Below are 21,959 nucleotides of genomic sequence, written 5' to 3' on the forward strand. Positions count from 1 at the left end.
AAGAAGCTAAACATGACTGTCAATCTCCCTCGGACTGGGGCTCCATGCAAGATCTCACCTCGTGGGGTCTCAATGATCCTAAGAAAGGTGAGAAATCAGCCCAGAACTACACGGGAGGAGCTGGTCTATGACCTGAAAAGAGCTGGGACCACCGTTTCCAAGGTTACGGTTGGTAATACACTAAGACGTCATGGTTTGAAATCATGCATGGCACGGAAGGTTCCCCTGCTTAAACCAGCACATGTCAAGGCCCGTCTTAAGTTTGCCAATGACCATTTGGATGATCCAGAGGAGTCATGGGAGAAAGTCATGTGGTCAGATGAGACCAAAATAGAACTTTTTGGTCATAATTCCACTAACCGTGTTTGGAGGAAGAAGAATGATGAGTACCATCCCAAGAACACCATCCCTACTGTGAAGCATGGGGGTGGTAGCATCATGCTTTGGGGGTGTTTTTCTGCACATGGGACAGGGTGACTGCACTGTATTAAGGAGAGGATGACCGGGGCCATGTATTGCGAGATTTTGGGGAACAACCTCCTTCCCTCAGTTAGAGCATTGAAGATGGGTCAAGGCTGGGTCTTCCAACATGACAATGACCCGAAGCACACAGCCAGGATAACCAAGGACTGGCTCTGTAAGAAGCATATCAAGGTTCTGGCGTGGCCTAGCCAGTCTCCAGACCTAAACCCAATAGAGAATCTTTGGAGGGAGCTCAAACTCCGTGTTTTTCAGCGACAGCCCAGAAACCTGACTGATCTAGAGAAGATCTGTGTGGAGGAGTGGGCCAAAATCCCTCCTGCAGTGTGTGCAAACCTGGTGAAAAACTACAGGAAACGTTTGACCTCTGTAATTGCAAACAAAGGCTACTGTACCAAATATTAACATTGATTTTCTCAGGTGTTCAAATACTTATTTGCAGCTGTATCATACAAATAAATAGTTAAAAAATCATACATTGTGATTTCTGGATTTTTTTTTTTAGATTATGTCTCTCACAGTGGACATGCACCTACGATGACAATTTCAGACCCCTCCATGATTTCTAAGTGGGAGAACTTGCAAAATAGCAGGGTGTTCAAATACTTATTTTCCTCACTGTATATATATACACACATACACACACACATATATATATACACACACACACACAAAATTGTATTAATATAATAATTTTTCATTAATTTCATGAATTTAATTAATCTGAATTGAAAAACTACAAATCAATAAAATTATCACACTTTTACTGAAAAGTAACACCAAAATTGGACAGAAAATATATTATAACAATATTAAATATATTATTCTTTATTCAGTTCTTTAACAATCAAATTTAACAGATTTTAGTTTTTTTTTACTAATTATCCAATAAATGTAACGTTATAGAATACTCTAATGATATGCAAAACAGCAGTCAAATGAACTTCGCAGCTCTAGGCTAGCATCTTGCAAATACAAAAAGTTTAAATATACTACACAGTCATTTTAATGAAAACAACAGGCAAAACACAGAACGGCAGAGGGCCTCTATTCTGTTTATGTAAACTTATTTATACTTTAATATACAATTATTGTTCAAAACAACAGTGCAAAACAGCAGTAACTGAACTAAACCCAAACTCAACTGTAAACGACAGATGTAGCCTCAAGTGAAGAACAAAGTTTTGCAGGGCAAAACTAATTTTAATGTAATTGCTATACACATAGCAAATTGGACTGCTTTCTATTTAAGTGAAAGTGTCAGGTTTCTCTTCAAGAACAAAAGTTGCTCAGCTTTCTGGCAACTCAAGAACATGAGATGCTGCATGGAATAGTTTCTCTCTCTCTGTGCTGGTGGCTTGGGCAGATAAATACCTGCGTGCAATCCGCGCAAGCAATGGAAAGCGATCTTTGTTCATGCGACAGTAGTCAAGAGGATTGTCGCGTTCGCAATAGGAGCGTGAAGCGATCGTCTGTGTTCCACAACTGCTTTCGGGTCCTTGAATAACGTATAACGTGCGAGGAAGGGCACCCGGTGGACTTTCTGGTGCCCTCCTAGGGAGTTGGTGCTCTACGCAGACTGCATAGTATGCGTATAGGTTACTGATTACTAGTATAATATAGTATTTCCACACCGCTGACATCGGCCTTTGCTTGGCAGCACCATGATTATGATTAGATTGATCGAGTGTGAAACCAGAGCACTGAGGGGCAGGGAGGCATATATTTCGGCTCATATTTTCTGCCTTTTTTCACTTTCTGCCAAAACAACAAAAAAAAAGCCATTTTCGGCCAAAAAGGTTCGGTGGCAGAAATTTCAGTGCATCCCTAATGTATACACATTTTGCTCACATATTATTGTAGCCCAGTTTGTGCTGAATACAGTGTTATCAGACTTTTGCCATTAATATGTTTTTAAGCGACTGTAAAAAGCACAAATGTCAAGGCATGTCAAAACACCGCCAGGGCCCAAAACACCCTCAGAGTGTTAAGCCATTAACTGATTAGGCAGCTTTTAGATAAAGCTTAAGCGTGGTTTGTTGTCTGTGCAGCTGCACGTTTCCTGTGCAGCTGGAGTGTCGCTTACTGCTCCCTGCTGAAAACCATACTTAAAGCTTACATTTTTCTGATGGTAGGAAAATTCCTTATTATGTAGGGCCCTATGATTCCCGCAATGCGGAAAATACGGACGGAATAGCAGGTTCCAGTCATAAATACGGAATTAACCATAAAATGAATGTCATGGAATTTTACATATTTTGTCCTGAATAAAGGCTTTTATGAATTATTTCATTAAAATTGTTATGCTCTGCTGTGCAGCACTGTATTTGGCACACACACACAAAAAGAACTATAATTTTGAGTTTTGGATTCTGCTGTGAGGAATCTGTATAGTAGCACTTCATTTGATAAAAAAAATAATGCAATTGTTTGTTGAAAAGTAATTGTTGTTTTCATTTGATTAAAGTTAGACAGTTTTTTGATGATAATTTAATTAAACTTTAAAACATAGAATTCAGAAAGAACTAAACAGAAAAAACAGAATTTGGGAAAAAAAAATTATTTGATGACAGTCCAGGGACATGATTAATTGTGTTGTTTTTTTAAAGCATTATTTTATGCTTTAATCACACTGAATTAAGGCGTTAAATCGACAGCTTTAAAAAAATTTCAGAATACTCTGCAGATTTCCAGAGAATTTGAACACCTATCATTCACAAAGTTCTACCCATCCCCTTGCATGTTTGTTTAACTTTTTTGGCTAATGCAATATTTCTTTCTGTTACTAAAGTGTGCAGTTATCTTATTCTCACTAACTTTAATTGCTAAAGGTATATTCAAGATACAAAAATAGGTTATCAATTATTATTTATTTTTTTTGTTCAATACAAAGTGATGTTGAGTAAATGTTGAAAGAGTAAATTTTGAGTTTTCATTTTTGGGTAAACTATTTCTATAATCTGAAGGATATATGGCATACTGTTGATTACCACAGTTTGAAAAAACATTCTAACTTGTGCCTCAGTTTGGAAGTAAGGCATTTACAATCAAAGTCTAGGGCAAACACATATGCGGTCAATGGAGCTCAACTTGTATTTAAAGCAGAATATTCCACTGTATGAGAAGTCTTAAGCGAATTTCAGCAACAAACTAGCCTGTATTCTGAAAAGGCCAAGCCCTGTAATTTAAAGCTGAAGTGTTTAACTTTTTGATGTAAAAATAATTTCTCCTATCCCAGCATAATATGCAGACAACTAAAGTAAGCCGTTTATTCTTGCAATTCTGTTTGGTGGCACCAATGACACAAACTACTCACTTCAACAAAAATAACACTTTCTTGCTATGTTCATTATCCTAAAATTAAAAACTGTTATGTAATAAGGCAATGTCATTACAAGTGGAACAGGCGACATGACTGTTTTTACTAATTAAAACGTGCTATGTGTACCTTCAGCCTACAACTGCTCTCTCATTCTGACCCTGTCAGGACCTGCTGGCACCGCCCCTTTCATATACACATTCAGTGTGCTGAGGGGCTATAACATCACTTGCCTGCTGCAGTGTTATGAAAGGGTGGGGCTCCTATCTGAGCTCAAAACAACTGTCAGCTGTTGTATTTTGAGTCATGGGCACTCTAATGCTGCATACTAAATAAAAACTAACATGACCTACATGCAGTATGAGCTCGAACACCTAGATTGCTGCAAAATATCACCTTAACAAGAATTCTCCTTACTCCAAATGCAAATTCATTACAAAAAAGTTAATTACAAAATGCAGTCCTCACATGCCTTAAGATATGTAAAAACTGTATATCATATGTCACACATTTATGCCAGATAAAATAATTTCAAGGCTTAATAATTACTTTGTTGTTGTCGTAGTCGTCGTTTGTCCAGTTTGAACAGTAGTTATGATTATTACTTGCCCTGATGATATTTTCAACCAAAATATTTGATATGTGATAGAAAGAAATATATTGTTTTATATTTTACATCGTATTTATTTTGTAATATGATAATATATTGATATTTGATATATAAAATAATAGATTTTGATGATTTATCAATGGGATTTTTTCGTGAAGTTTCCTAAAAAGCAGCAAACTATTTTTGCACATTACATTTTATAAAAGTGATTTCTTTGTGTATTTCCTTACAGATCCTATTTCAGGGGCTTTAAAATCTACACATTAGCCTTCAATCTCAAACTTTGAAAAAACAATGTGAAAGGGAGTGCCATTGGTTGTTCACCATACTGTTCCTGCTCAACTCAGTTGAGGTGACATGACTCAACAAAAGCAGAGGTCTTGTGTAATCTCAGGGTCAACACTGACTGCAAAGTCATTGAGACAGAGGACACAAATAACTGATGGCAAATTATCTCACTTCCTGTAGTCAAAATGTGTTACATTGCGGATATTGAAAGGTGACTGATGTAGCTTATTGTGCATTTGTGAGTACTGTATGTGTCTTTGTACAGAGCAGTAGCTCTTCTTCTGATATTAACAATCTCAGTGTTTAAGCCGATTCTAGTTGGTGTCACTGTGCATGCAAATGGTCGTGATGGCACATTCCAACAGTATATTTTAGCATGCAAGGATTTGAGTGAAATTATATCAGAGGGCAAATACAGAGAAGGATATCAGAGAGTGGGGTTGGCAAGTCTCAACAGGTTGTGCTCACCATTAGCTCCCTTTGGTCTTCCAAGTTTCGGAGAAAGGAGGAAAACTCTTGCATGGATTCATCTAAAATGACACATAAGCAAACATGCAGTAAGGTACACTGAACATAAAAGCACACAAGCATACTTGACAAGCAAAAATCAATGCAAATATATGCATGTATGTAAATATATGCAAACAGAAAACACTCACCAATGCACTTCTCATCATCAGTTTTGGCATCACCGATGTACTCAAACTTGAACTCACCCAGGCACTGAGCAAACTTCCTCTGGGCAAAGGAAAGCTCTGAAAGGCGGAGAGAGTTAACAGCTTTAAATACAAGAGAAAATTAGGAATAGCTTAATTTTTTAATGTTGCAGTGGCAAACTCATAAATAGGTGTGCCATATTTCAATCTCAGCAAACCAACGCATGACTTGACCTTAAACATAAGGCACACATAATCCTCCATTGCTTTGGAAATATTTGAACATCACCCAGCCCTCTGTTCAGGAGCACAGCAAAGTATTCCTGAAGAACAGCTTAACAATACTACCCGTACACAGATGTGAACTGGTAATAATAAAAGTCATACTCTGCAAACATCCTGCTTGATTCTTGTGTTGGCAAAAGCATCCTGAAGTTTCAGGTGTTGCTTGTAGATACCAAGAAATTCACTTCCCTCTGGGAAACATGGTGATTTCAATGTTGAAACCACAGCAAAAACAACAAGGGAGGGCTTATGTCTGGAATGAGTTTCAATATCAGTCACTGAAGGACCATTTTGACCTCTTAAGACATCAGAATATTTTAGTGGTTCTTGCCAACATAAGCATTACTATTATATTTGTTAATTTACCAAAAACTCCCTAGCAACCACCTATAGTAAAAACTACCCATAGCACTGTATCAACCACACACCAATGCACTAACAACCACTGAGAACATTAAGTAACTGCATAGCAATCACCTGGCAACCACCCAAAACAAAACATTGCAGAACAGAACACTTCATAATATTTTCTTCAGAAATTGAAAGAAAAAAATAAATGTATGGGTCAACTTAAAGGGGACTTGTCAAGAAGAATACAATAAAAGTTTCCTCTATATTTTGACATGAGAGATCAAACTCTCTACGCCTCTAGCGCAGCAACATAAATGCCTACTTTAAATCATCGCACCCTTGGCCCCACACAATGGTGCTCATTTTGTAAACAGAGAGAGAGCGCGCAGGACATACAGGCATAGTGTGGCTACTAACTAGAGATGCACCGATTGCAATTTTATTGGCCGATTCCGATTTCCGATTTTTTGCAAGTGTGACCTGCCGATACCGATTTTTTCCGATTTTCTTTCTAAGAACTATTATTGACCGCATATACAAACAAAATCTACCTTTCTTCAAATGTATCAGATTTCCTAACCCTCTGTCCTCAAGCCATCGGCACAACCCTAATGCAATTTGTGATCAAAGCTGAATTTCAGCATCATTAATGCAGTCTTTAGTGTCACATGATCCTTCAGAAATCATAATATGCAGATTTTTTTATATGGGCATTTTTAAATTGCACTTTACTCATTTACACCTGAACAGAAATTTGCAAGCACAACCTTTGTTGATGATAATGAGGCAGCATAAACACTAGTTAAAATATAATCTTAATCTGTTGATTCGCAATTTCACCGCACTCGGGAGTGACTTCACTCTGCTTACATTTACGATATAATTTACCATTGATAAATGTAATTAATGTTACAAAATTATACATCTTTTGGCATAAGAGTTCAACATTGATATCCAATCTCTGTTTCATGATAGCAATGCTTCAAAAATACCTTTCTTATGAAATCGCCACATGAATCCAGTTCGCCACACTTGGGTCAATTGTCCATGTCAAGCGTTCATTGAAAAACATCCAATAGCACTTTTTGTCCATAAAAGTGATACATTAGAGAAATATTGATATATTCTCCATTGTTTACATGCGATCTCACCAAAAATAATTACCATTCGTCATCGTTCTTCAACAAACTATGCAATCTGAGCAGCATACATGTTGTAAAACTGTATATGATCTTATATATTAGAGAGTCCTGTAAACAAAATGAGCATGTCTCCAAAGTCTATTTTTAAAAATGCGGCATAGTTTTAGTCATAATAGCCAGGAAGTGCGGTCAAATTTTGTGCTGTCTTGAAAGGCGGAGCCTTAATTTTACTCCGTATACAGGCAGCAATTTTCAGAGAAAAAAAGCTTACAGGAACCTCTTTTTGTGTTAGATCATCTGCAAATTTGAAACTTAACTTCTTTAGAATTGTGACTTTGAGAAAATTATATTTCTAGGTTGTCTTGGCACTTTTATTATTGTTTATTTAGATTATAAAAACATGTTCAGCACAAAATATTTCCTTTACTATAAACTTCAGCTTCCCTAACTTAAAAAAAATAACAACATATATTCATTCTGAAATTATATGAAATAAAGCCCAAAGTGTCCTCTTTCAGGAGGTATTACAACGGTGTACATACTCCAAAGGGTTCAGAAAATACAACCATTGAAGTTCAGGTATGTCATTTTCATGGTTTGTGCTCCAAAAGGGGGTGCTTATCAACAGGTTAACTAGTTATCATTATTAACATAATAATATGTGACATTATTTTTATACCATATTACATATTTATGTCATACAGCATACAATTGAAATGCCAGCTTTAGCCGAAACAACATTTGAAATGTAACTAAAACTTGCCTATTAGGACATATCCATACTTTCCATACTCTGAATCCTGGCTGGAAAGTCTGGAAACAGTCCCACTAGTAAAATATGTACATGTTTATATAAAATAGCATGTCAACTAATGTAAGTAAAACTAAATGACTTACTCGTCTGAAATTGTATCCTCGGCTGGATCAAGGCACTCTTTAAAATGCAAACATTCATCCTGGTCCAGCTCTTCTTCTGAGGAAAATGTTAACTCTTCGTCACTATCCAGGAGCTTCCTCGCCTGAGTATCGTGCCATCTTCCAAACGTGCAGAAAATTGAATGAATTTGATGCTTTTTAAGGCACAGTCGGGGGCATTTACCATTTGCATTGATCGTCTCAGCACATTACCGTATGAATAGCACTCTCTACCCGTGGGTGTGATCATATTAGTGATAATTAGCTGAGCCAGGAGAAATTGTACATTTTTTTTTCATACGGATTACATTGCAGGAGAATGTGTTTTAAATTTGAATTGTCTTATTTAAAAGTAGACATTTTAAGCTATCTTTAGACATATGATTCATGTGTCTGTGATAAGTATTCGTGGAGTTTCAGTTAATGTTTGTGACGCATTTCAGAAATATGCTTGTGGACACAGAGACGGCTGGAAGTGCAAAATTTTTATTTTCTTTATTTTACAAAAGCGCAAGGTTTTGTTATTGTGAGTGTACACAAATAAAAGTAGACACTTTATAGTCTCTAATGATGTCTTACGCTTATCTGTATGCCCCAAAATGGCAGAATATTTTTTTTTTTTTTCGCTGTAACGTCCGTCAACCCCTGAGGGGACCTGATCACAAAACTAAGCCTAAATAGTTTAATTCATGAATGTTTCAAATGTCATGACTGTGTGATATTTTATGGTTCTGCTGTTTAATATATTCACATATTTTATTATATTTATATTTACATTGTGTGTAAATCCTGAAATTTATTTGTATAATTTTGTGGTGCTTCTTCGTTCTCTTCCGATTGTGTTTCAAATATGTCTGTATTTGAGGGGCTGCACGATGTTAGCCAATCATAAAAGTGGGTGTTTACACTAGGGATGGGCATTTGGGTCATTTTGTCTTACTCAAGGGGCAATTACATGTTCACAACTGTATATATAATAACATGTCTGACAAATGTCTATAGCTGCTGCATTGCGTCTTTTTGTTCCAGTGTAACGTATATTCATTATTATAGGATGTTATAAAATAGTATGTTACAAAATGTACAAAAGATTGCATAATCAAAATATAATGCATCATATTTTGTCATTATGTGAAGATTCACTGCCCAACTCTGAAAGAATGTGCAAAACACGCATCTGTCTGTTCTTTCTTCAGGTTACCTTAGCAATCTTAGTAAGTGCACACCAGTTATTTTAGTGACTGTCTGAACAGTATATTTTCAAATAACAGGAGATGCCATAACAATTGCATTTTAATAATAAGTTGAAGTTCAGTTTTGAAGATGCTGCATTGTGTTCCATTTAACTGCGCTCTGTCTAGCTGTTTGAAACACTCGCCTGCTGTACACTGCGACACGCGCCTGGTGTGTAAGTGTGTTTTGTGTGTGTGTGTCCAAATGTTCGCTCTTGTGAGGAAAGCCGCGATGCTCTGTATTGTTGTTGCTGTGATTCATGAAGCATTCCATTCAACTCAAGAGTCTGAATTTCCACCTTTCAACTGAACAAAGTGCAACGGAATGACACTTTATATTGGATATCTAAATGGGAAACTCGAATGGAAATCTTCATTTTGTCGAGATGCAGGTGTGATACGTCACACAGGGCAGGGAGGTTTAGTCAGTGGCAATCATTCACTTTTATTAAACAATATCCATTAACGAGTCAAAGTTCTTACATTAAATGATAGTAAAGCATGTTTAGCAAACGTTTTACGTTTAGCAAACGTTGTTCAAAACACAGTTAATTACACTCTCTTTGTTTGATTATTTTAACGATAGCATTGCAGCATCGTATCAGTTTGTTTGCCATGAGAAGTCTCTAACAATCAATGTACCTCTCAAAGTCACAAAGTAATCAATCTCAAAATTACAAATAATCTCCCTCTTTGACACATTTGTGTTTAGTTGACAGGTAAATGTCACTGGATTTTGAATTAAGTGAAGTCACATCATGCGTGATCACGTTCGATCATAGTTTTCATGATTGATCATTGCTGCCACGTCCGAGTACACAGGCCTTGTGCCCATCCCTATTTTACACTCGCATGGCATTTCAGACAGAGGGCCAAAGACAGAGTGGTAAATGATCATATAGCCTATTACTAACTTTTGGTGCCAAAAAAATAAAAATAACTAACATTATAAGTGGACCTCAGGGAAGATAATAAAATTATAAAAATAGAGTATTTCATGACCCCTTAAAGGCACTTTTAACCATGGGGACAAACAGTTCTGAACAAAGTAATTCATGTTCCAGTAGCATTCCACTTGGTTCGATATGGTTTATGGTTTGATACAGTACAATTACAAACCGTTCCCGGACCGGATTTCAGTTAGCTTACCATACTCCGAACAGAGAACCAGAGAACGGTTTAAGTGACATAGCAACTCACGATTGGTCACTTAGTCAGTCGATTTTAATCCTTATTTAACACTCTGGGGTCGACGGATGCGCCGGTGCGTCCTGCTGGATATTTTCGTCATTACAGCAGAAACAACTTAAAATACTCCGTCATTTTTGGGTATACATATAATTGTAAGACATCAATAGAGACTATAAAGGGTCTACTTTTATTTGTGTACACTCACATTAACAACAAAATCTTGTGCTTTTGTAAAATAAAGAAAATAAAAAGTGTGAGCTTTCAGCAGTCTCTGTGTTCACAAGCATATTTCAGAAACACGTCACTAAAATTAACTTAAACTCCACGAATACTTTTCACACAAACATGAAACATATGTCTAAAGAAAGCTTAAAACAAATATTCTCCTACAATGTAATCTGTATGAAACAAAGTGATGTACAGTTTTCCTGGCTCAGCTTCATTATAGGTAATGTGATCCCACCCACCAGCAGAGCGCGCCATTCATAAGCTAATGTCCCCGAATGCGAGATTTGATGTAAACACAACTAAACGTTCTGCATGTTTGTAAACTCCTGGATGTAAGGATGAGTTAACATTTTCCTCAGAAGAAGAGTGGGACTCAGATGAACATCATTTTTTTGAAGAGAGATTTCATCCAGCAGAGGATACAATTTCAGACAAGTAACTTAGTTTTCATTAGCTGACGTGCTATTTTATATAAACGTACATATTTTACTAGTGGGACTGTTTCCAGACAGGATTCAAAGTATTGACATCTTGAAATATGTCCTAATAGGCAAGTTTTAGATACATTTAAATGCTGTTTCGGCTAAAGCAAGCATTCACATTGTATGCTGTATGATATAAAAATAATATGAATGTTTAGATTATATTTTAACTTATCAGCATATTAGAATGATTTCTGAAGGACCATGTGACACTGAAGACTGCAGTAATGATGCTGAAAATTCAGCTTTGATCACAAATTGCATTTTACAATATATTTAAATAGAAAACTGTTCTTTTAAATTGTAAAAATACTTCATAATATCAATGTTGTTTCTGTTTTTTGGATCAAATAAATGCAGCCTTGGTGAGCAGAAGAGACTTCTTTTAAACTGTAGTGTAGGTCTAAAATTAAGTAAAGTCTTTATTTAAAGAAAATGTATAGTCTGATTACTTCTTTTAACTTAAAACTTGATTTTGATCATTAAGTCTCCTCACATTCATTCTGTGTCACATTCCTCATTGATGGGCCCAGAGGAGTGGTCTTTTTTATCCTCACGCGTGAATCACATAAATATTCATGATAGATCACGGCTCCTCGCATATTAACTTTCAACACTAAAATTGTCTTACAAAAGTTCAATTACTATATTGTTTTGTATGAATGAGTGATCAGGATGGTTTTCATATAATTTTGTAGCAAAAATCTAGGCTACAAGATCCAGATCTCAAAAGGCTTGTGGACAAATGTTTAGTATGTGTTATATGCCCTTACTTCAATGACTTAAAAATTTAGTTTTTTCAAAAAACATGCATAAACGTTATTTTCTCAGAAATACAAACATGTACACACCTGTTGCTCAGATATTATTTTAGCCCAGTTTGTGCTGAATACAGTGTTATCAGACTTTAGCCATTATATGTTTTTAAGCAACTGAAAAAAGCATGAATGTTAAGGCATGTCAAAACTTCTCCAGGGCCTAAAACACCCTCAAACCCCAGAGGGTTAACAGCATCATGAAAATTAATCGTAACGGTGTCAATGAACATTAATTGGTACAGAAACTCACGGTTTAGCAATGGAAACCATTTGGCCTGATGGAGGACAAGCACATGTATTTACTGTGTGCCTGGTAATTAAAACTATGAATACCAAAGAGAGAGAGAGAGAAAAAAAACACCTTCCCAAAAATTAAGCTGCACTTAGACATTCTTCAAAGATATAAGGAAATCAATACATTAGGCATATCTAAAAGGCATTTGTCTTTTTTCTTTGAATTTGGATTATAACATGAGTTAGGGAGTAATCAGAGGAGGCATTTTTGTGGATTCCCAAAGGATGATCCCAATATAAGTGTACTCTCCTTGGGGTCTGTGGGACAGAGCAGTGGTGTATTTCAGGACAAACACTATTTGCGGTCTCCAGCACTGTGGTGTCATCAACATCGACAGCTGGGCTTGTCTCTGTGAAATGAGCTAGCAGTGTAGACCCATCACATTTTCTCTTGCTTACTATGGTGCTTTATTAATTTGCTTTCCATATTTGTCGGTGATTCATAATCTTTCATGACTGTAATCCACTTTAAGATATTCAAATTGATTCCATTCAATCATTCATTCATGGATTAGTCTCGGACTCGACTGACCTAAATAACCTGTAAGACTTGAAAGGCCACATTTTTTTCTTCAAGACACTATAGACAATGAAATGGAAGCACAATGAAACGGAGTGACCATCAAATATGTCATGGATAACACAAAAGGAGTAGTGTTGTCAAAAATACCGGTACCGAGTCGGTACTGAAACAAAATGTTTTTTACGATACCAGAATTTCTGAAGGTACCGGAGTACTGAGTCTACCCGTGCAGAGTCGGGAACTTTTGAACTCCCACAACAAGCAAAAGATGGCGACAAGCAAAGCTGCTGCGGAGTCTCGACTGAATCTTGTCGAAAAGAAAAGTGGAAAAATACAGGTTTGCCAATTCTTTGTATTTGAGGCTGATGAAAAGGGAAACATCATAGATCAGCAAAAACCTATTTGTAAACGCTGCATTAGCAATTTTCTGACGAAAGGAGGAAGCACATCAAACTTAATAAAGCACCTGCAAGACAAGACACCTGGATTCATTCAAGCAACCAAAGCAGGTTAGTTTAAAAGCATATTATCATTTGCATTAGGGCTGAAACGATTAGTCGGCATTATCGACAACTTCGAAAATAAAAACATTACGATAAAATTGTCATTGTCGAATAGTCGTTTGATCTCATTTAAAGTAAAATTAAACCATATTAAACTAATGACGTGCAAGAGCAGCACTGCAGTTCACGCCTGATGGAGGAGAGGAATAATTACACAGATCACAGTCCAGATGCACTCTAAACTTTCACAGCTTCATTTTATGTAGATCCCAAAGTATTAGTGAAAAAAAAAAAAGAAAAGAAAACATGTAAAGCAATCTCGATTTGGAATAAGCGGAGCTGGAGCTCTTTAAAGGAAACATCCCGGCGTTACAAATGCAGTTATATTTAAGGTGTTATAGCTTTATTAAAGTTCAAATAATACAGAAGCAGGTCATATTAATAACTTTAAACTCAGAAACTGGCATTTCTCTGAGTGGTAAGGGCCTCTTCAATGAGTTGCGCGAATGTCCCCATCTAAGGGGGGAGAGATTGAAACTGCACCCGGCCGAGAGGGACTCTGCCTTGGGGACGCTCATCCCTCGAGCGCGCACACTTAATGCAGCTAGATTAGAACGCGATTGCTCGCGACTTATTTAATCATAATATGTCTCTGTGCATTTCTTATCGTGAAGAAAAATGGCAATGTGAAGCTTTATTAATACAAGAGCACTTCGCACATTAGTTTGGAAATTGTTTTTTATTCATTCTATTGTATGCTTGTTTATTTAGTTTTTTTTCAGTACTTGGTAAAAAATGTTATTAAAAGTTGCAGCAAATCTTATATAAGTGTTCAAAAATACTTTAAGCATACATTGTACAGTTTTGTTATAATTCAAAAATAATATAATTAAATTAAAGTGTTGCTCAATGGCATATTTCTGTTCTTAGTTCTGCTACTAATGTTTTGTGGTACCGTGACAACACTAAAAAGGAGTATTCTAAATCTACATGTGTGGTTTAGTCTAGAGGTCTTCGGTTTAGAGCGTTCTATGACCTATCCTTCATCTACAGCCAACTAACTCAGTGTTTCCCAACCACTGTGCCGTTAAAGAATGTCAGGTGTGCTGAGGAAAATGATAAAATTCCACAAAAGAAATAAATGCAAAAAAAAGAAAAACCTTTCTGAGAAATTTGCCATTTTTAAACCATAATCAGTCACTTTTGTGATCAGCTACGATTAATGTGCAAAAGTGAGAGATATTTATACGCATTAAGGGTCTTTCACTTGACTCGCGTCAGCACTGCAGAATACACTGAAGTCTGTGAAGTGACATCACTTTACACCAAAGTGTTTTTCCCACACACGTTTTTGCTTCATGTCTTTGAGAGTACTAAGCAACAAGAAATATTTAAAAACGGTCAAAATTTGTGAAGAGACATTGAACGTCTCATAATTTCTTTTAATTAAATGTTACCTTATCGTTTACATAAATAACTGGGGTCTCTGATATAAGTAATTTAATTTAAATTCACAAAGAAAACGCTTTGACCTAAACATAAATGAGTCCTTTTATTACTTTCTGCTATCAAAGCAACTGCAAGCTTTTTTCTCTCTTCCAAATACGTGTTTTCAATGTTTATTGTGCACACCTCACACTTTTTTACGTGGCAAACTTGTAAAATCACCCCTCTGTGATGCTTTCGGAAACTCTTGTCATGGAGGGCAATGTGGTGCTGGAAGAACCAAATTAAAACTGCCAAGAGAAGTCGCTTGTCCGAGGCAAAGACACATAATCTAACTGCCTCAGCATCAGTCTCCTTTGATGCATTTTATTATGCACAGACGAGCACCCAGTTTAAGTCAATGTGGACGAAGAGGAAGGCTCGAGTTGTCGATTGAGTTCTGTTCAGTTCATTTTGTACGTGTTTTGTTCATATTTTAATCGTATTTGTTTTTTTTAATATTGCATTGTTCATATGTTGTGTTTTAGTGGCCAAACATTCATCTGCTTTCTGTGGTGTCTCTGTTCATCCGTTCTCTTCATAAATAAATAAATGCATAATCTGCTATATGCTCGTCCTGTAAGTTCATGATTAAAATTTAAAATGTGAATGAAAATAAAAGCTATTAAATGTTGTCTTATCATTAAAATATGAATATTAAAATGACGGGTAATAATAGATTGTGACGGAATTTTTTTTGACCCCGTCCGTCAAGATTACGGACGATGAAAAAGTCACAAAGAAATATCACAAAGATGATAAGCACTGCATGTCATTTTTTTTTTCATTGCCAAATTTCAAACATTACAAGTAAACACTCGGACAGACGGACAGAAAATATGGACAAGTTATTGAAAAGGAACAATATTGACGATGGTTAGCCTATGTGGGATAGTGGTATGCCGTAGAATTTTTTAGTTGTAAAAAGTGTGCCGTGGCAGAAAAAAGGTTGGGAAACACTGAACTAGCTATCCATTAACCCTCTTGTCCAGTCCAGGCCAAAAACGCCTGGTCAACTCGTCTGGATGGGGCAGGTTGAATGAGAATTACTACACAACAAAGCTCAATAATGTGAGTCTGGCAAAGTGTACTTGCTGACTACATTTAAGCCTGATCCCTGGACAGAGTGGACTGAAAATGTCAAGAGATAAATGTGAATGATCAACACTCTAGGGCAGAGGTATTCATTTAAAGGCCATAGAATTGTTTCAGGAGTCATTATGTTGTATAGCTTTGAAATAAATATTGTGCATTTCAGAAATATTTATTGTAAATCTTATAGGCTTACATTTCAAGTTTGCACCCATAATGTCCCAATAGTAAGAAATAATAAATCGTCCAAAACTTCTGATTTGTCCAGTATAGAATTGCAAACTGCATGCATTTTGTTTGTCGACTGTCGATATTCTTGTGTAAATTCAATTATATTGCCTCTGTGCTGCAATGTTACATAAACACACCTTTTTGTTTCAATGGTGTCTGCTCTGCAAGTGCAGGGTTTCCCGGAAGTATGTGAAATAGAGGCTGGCATCTTTGCTCATGGGCACATAGTTCTAGGATCAGCTGTAACATGACCAATCACTCATCAGTGGCAACAGACGGGGGAAAATACATGTCCATTTCATGCTTTTAAGAGTCCATCAAAAACAATCTGTTCCTTGAGGAAGATATATTGACCTTATTGTAATTAAATTGTTGAGATTCAAATCTTTCTAGAAAAAATGTGATTTGTCACAGACATCATATGACAACGGGACTTTCATGTTTCTATCTTTAAAAACAGACTTTTGCAGAGCATCAATCCATCTTTAAACACAAAATCTGTCCACCAATGCATCACATATCTAGATATTATTCTCTGGGTGCAGGGTTAGCCATCAAGTCCTAACGGGGTTTGGGAGGGAAAATGGCAGTTGGTGGTCACGGCCTTTGAGTAGGGCTGGCAGCCTGGCAGCATGTGCCGTTCTGGACTAAGTCAACTCATTGTTTGGTGAGTTTTAAAAACTCTTTCAGACTGACTTAAAATAGAAGCAACAGGAAAGTTCGCTCCATCAGTTCTTCCATTTGTGTAGGCATCACTCTGTGAATACATGAAGATGTGGCTTTGGAATTTGCTATGTTACAACTAACAAGTTTTACAAAATGAAATACTATTTAACTAAATGGCAAGTCAGTAGATCAGACTTTAGTTCAGAACAGAACAGCAATTAGGCTTTATCATTAGGAATATATAAGGCCCAATGAAATCCATTTTATTTGTTTCTAAATTCAGTTAAATCTTTTCACCTGGTTACCGTATCCACGCTTGAGTACTTGTTTCGTAAAAATGCGCTACCAGCATAAAAAGATACCAGCTGACATACAAATGCCATTCTGTTCAGCACAAAAATATTAATCACTTTATGTTGTGGTGTGAAGGCTGAGATTTAATGTGATAAATATAAAGTTTGCATGTGCTGCCCACTTCAAAGTGAATGCGTGGAGCCGGTGTTGTGCCAGCATCGGTTGCTCATACCTTTTAGAGCTTCTTAATTGGCTCAAATACGGGAAACACAATTTTGAGAATTGTGTGCTCTGTTTGTAGCAGATGCAACAATAAAATGGTATTGGCACATCCCTAGAGTTACTGTGTGTATTTGAAGAACGTTTTTAATAAGTTCCCTATTCTAAAAGGAAACGCAGAGATGCTGTTGCGCTGAACTCTCAGAGTAGAACTGTAGATAGAGTTAGTGCAGAGCATTCAAAGACATAGCCAGCAGCTATTTATGCGCTGAAAACACATCATGATCATTGCGTTTGTAGTAGATGAGAGAAATCACGGAAATAATAGGGCCCTAAACACCAGTAAACAAGTTACAACAAGAAAGCACAGCAAAATCTTTCTACAAAATCTCAACAACTTTGTTGTAGATATAAACCTATCGGCCGAGCTGATAAATCAGCTGATACTTTGTAAGATTGGCCTATAACTTGGTCTGCTTGGCCGGTAAACAGAAGATATTTCACCTATCAGTTTCAAATACTCCCAACAGTCTTGTCAATGGACAGTGATTTTTATTTTTTTAATTTTTTTTGGTGATTGACTTCAGTAAAATAATTGCTCATTTAAATTTTAAATAATTTTAATATTATGATTTATTTAATATATAAATTTTTACATTTTAAGATTTATATTTTTAATCCGTTGTTATAAAAAAAAATTATTATGCATATCAGTATTATTTCAGGGTTGCTGCAGGGTTCTTAAAATCAAATTCAAGACTTTTTAAGACCTCTTTAAGACCCGAACAATTAAAATGCATACCATATCCCCATACAAAAACAAAACCACACAATCTCAAAATAAATCATGTATCACATACTCTTACTTAAAACAGGCATGGACACACATTCAACATGGCCTTATTGCTTATCAGTAAAACAGGGTAGCTATGTCAGTCTTTCTAGCAAGTCAATCCACTCTCAGCCATCTATGGAACGCACTCCGGAGGCTATTTCCAGTCATGCCAGTACAGCTCCCATCTACTTGAATGGGGAAATCTAAAAAATGGTTGGTCAAGATTACAAAATAGAACATCTTTCCAATCAGCAATAAAAAGTTATAATACTGGAATCATGAATTGTGCACCACACTTTTGTATTCCACACTTTAAAATTGGTTTATTTACTATTATATAAATGAATACAAATTAGAGGTCAACCAATATTTGATTTTGCTGATATGATGTGTTAAAAGAAAGGAAATTAATCTGCCAATATTTTTAAAATTGTTAGCCTATATTAAATGTTGTTAGTCTTTCCTGCCTATGATAAGGAGGGCCAGACAGAGGCTACAAGAGTCCTAATAGAATTAAATATCAGACGCAATTCATGGTGCAACCAAAATACCAATAACCAAGAAAACATTATTAAATAAATAAAAATAATTACGATTTGATTCATAGCACAGAACTTTTTAACTTTGAAATACACCAGAGAATCTTATTTTGAGAAGTATGTGCTTCACTGCTTCTAGCTGCTCATTCAAACAGATAAGGGAAACAATCTGCAGCATTTTACAATATAAACAATTAAAAGTAAACATTGTCATATTTCCTTGACACGAAATCGTCATCATCAGCAGTTGGTCTTTAATGATCATTTGTCATAAATTTCTGATATGGTCTAATGATTGTGAACTATTCTGTAACAGCTGAAATTAAATCGTATTGTTTTGAAGTTTGATAATCACATTAGGTCATATCAAGATGCCAGTCTTTCTGCCTCCAAATTTAAGGCATATTTAAATGATAATTAAGACTTTCGTTGTATCATTTAAGATATTTAAGACTTTTAAATATCTTAAATGATATTTACATTTTGAAAAACTGAATTTAAGACATTTTAAGACTTAAGGATCTGTGGGAACCCTGTTCTCTAGATATCAGTACTGGCATCAGCCATTAAAAAGCATCATATCGGTTGACCACAAAATTTTCTACTCACCTATAATATACTGAGGCAATATCTGCATGGCAAACATGTTACACGGACCAGCAGTTCAGAAACCTGAGGAGTGATCTACTCTGCATGCTCTGGTGCCTATACAACAACGCTGACCCAGCAGCACGTTACACATTCCTTGTAATGTGCAGGCACAAACAGGAAGGTCAGAGACCTGAAACTGACCTATGCCATTGCGTCATGGTGAATGATTGATTCGCTTTGGAGGGAATGTGACTAAGGGGGTCTCAGGATGTGTAATAAGACAGGGAATCTGTTAGTGTTACAGGAAAATCAAGGAGTGTGGACAGAAGGCAATCATGGAGGTTTTGAGCCAATCTCAAAAAAAACTCTCTGGTCAATCCAAGGGAATTCCTACAACAGTTTTGAAAACACAAACCAAAAACAACACACCCTGGAAACAGTGATTCCTAAGGTCAAATTCCAAGTGCAGCCAAACCCTGGTGCAGACCCAAGCATAATATTTTGTTAAACTTAGGGTTGAGACTGAGGTTACAATTAACATAATTCTTATAAAAAATATTTAACGTAGACAATGAAATTGTAGCCAAAAAAACTCTTGTTCCAGCAAACTGACGACTCTTGTCATGTCAAACTATGTATTATTGAAATGTTAAATACAGGTTTGGTGCCTTATTGTCAAAACAGAGGTACTGGCAGAGGTGCATATTTTTGTTTCAAATATAGCAACCTATATTTAAAATTACGGTTCTGAATAGAGTACCGTAATTTCCGGACTATTGAGCGCACCTGAATATAAGCCGCACCCACTGATTTTTAAATAAAATATTATTTTGAACACAAATAAGCCACAAATGTCTATAAGCCGCAGGTGCCTACCGGTACATTGAAACAAATGAACTTTACTCAGGCTTGTAACAAAAATAAATAGGCTTTAACGAAACACGGTGTGCCAGCCGGGGCGTGGTCAAGCGCCCGTCCGGGAGAGAAAAGCGGTAAGGGCGCTTACACCTGAGCTAAATTATGTCTAACACCGGTGTCTAATTTCAGTAAGCATGGGGAGAGCGGCATAAAAGGCAGCAGCCACAGAGCTGAGAGTGTGACACACGTCAGTCTAGTGTTGGCGCATAGAAGAATTGAGAAACTTTATAAAATTGATTGTAAACATTGCTGTGGCCATTAAAAGCCTTACCTGGAACGTCAAGTGCCCTGCTGAAAACTGTCACACTGGTGCCCGTGTGACAGTTTTCCCAAGAAGGACACGTGAAGCAGGGCACTTGAAATTAGACACCGGTGTTAGACATAATTTAAGCGCAGGTGTAAGCGCCCTTACAGCTTTTCTCTCCCGGATGGGCGCTTGACCACGCCCCCGCTGCCACACACGGCTTGTAATAAAACATTTGCAGTAAACAGTAGCCTACCAAGAAAGTCATTGGTCACTATCTTCCTCGTCCTGTGCACTGAAACCACTGAAGTCATCTCCTTCGGTGTCGGAGTTGAATAACCTCAGATTTAGTTGTCTTTTTGCACTGAGTCAATTCCTCACGCTGCTGTTTCCAGCGTCTTATCATCGACTCATTAAGACCAAGCTCCCGTGCAGCAGCTCTATTTCCTTTTCCAACAGCCAGATCACTCGCCTTCAACTTGAAAGCAGCATCATATGAGTTTCTCCATGTCTTTGCCATGGTGAGGGTGACAAAATTACTACCGTAATCAGAATGATGGGAAGTTTGAGCGCGCTCGATTTAATCTAAACAGTAAACAAAAAAAGTTGTTTTGACCTTAACCCGTTCGGCAATTTCATTGGTCTAATGAAAGCTTCATGCCGCCAAAAAAAATTGAGCACGTCACAGAATGTTTTTTTTTTTTATTTTTTTTTTATAAAATTTGAAAGCGGGAAAAATCCATATATTAGCCGCGTCATTGTATAAGCCGCGAGGTTCAAAGCGTGGGAAAAAAGTTGCGGCTTATAGTCCGGAAATTACGGTACTGACACACTTTACTGATATATGAACTGAAGTGCAAGGGTTCTGGTTTTAACATCAACATTAAGGGATCTTAGTCGGTAGATGGGTAGATGGCACATTCAAATCCACACAAATGAAAACAAGGCTGTGAGGGATAGACAGACATACTGACCATTACATTGGTTATACTCATTTCTAGGCGATTATATTCGAACTTTACATTAGGGCTGGGCGATAAAACGATATCAATATTTATCGCGATTAAAAAAAATAAAACTCCATGATATCGACAATAAGCTTTTGAGTATTTTTCGATATTTAGCCTGTGTTCTACATCTAGACATGCGTATTGCTAAAAAAGAAGTTTGGCTTTCTTATCATATGTTTCCACTGGCACGTAGTGTGCGAATGTGAGTGAGTGCTTACAAGTCCTTCCTATGGAAGCAGAGTGTCAAGCTCGCGTGGTGGATTGTAAAATTGATAGCAGCACGGGGCAAGCGGTTCCCTAGCGTTGGGAGTGGCTTTTTCAGATTTCTTCCGTGTCAGTAGAAACGCAGCCTCAGACTGTATGAAGTTGCTATTGCCCCTGTTACGCAGGTCACCGCATTCCGGATCCAGACCCCAGATTGATTCCATCTTGACTCCAAGACATCATGACGACGGTTAAGCCCTCTCATTGTCTCTAGTGAGCAGCACGACAAAACAACAGCGCCGGTTACATCATAA

At 36.8% G+C, this 21,959-nt stretch overlaps 1 protein-coding gene across 1 annotated transcript in view; it reads right to left on the reverse strand.

The window, feature by feature from the left end:
* LOC127643434 (rho GTPase-activating protein 10-like) overlaps positions 1 to 21,959 on the reverse strand; it is a 135,131-nt gene that overhangs the window by 63,744 nt on the left and 49,428 nt on the right. Inside the window, exons 2-3 of the mRNA XM_052126185.1 lie at positions 5,357 to 5,452; positions 5,166 to 5,227 (exon numbers count right to left, since the gene is read on the reverse strand). Of these exons, the coding sequence (XP_051982145.1) occupies positions 5,166 to 5,227; positions 5,357 to 5,452 (158 nt within the window). The remainder of the gene's footprint in view (positions 1 to 5,165; positions 5,228 to 5,356; positions 5,453 to 21,959) is intronic.

The sequence above is a fragment of the Xyrauchen texanus genome, chromosome 5 (genome assembly GCF_025860055.1).
Source record: "Xyrauchen texanus isolate HMW12.3.18 chromosome 5, RBS_HiC_50CHRs, whole genome shotgun sequence".
NCBI classification, from domain to species: domain Eukaryota; kingdom Metazoa; phylum Chordata; class Actinopteri; order Cypriniformes; family Catostomidae; genus Xyrauchen; species Xyrauchen texanus.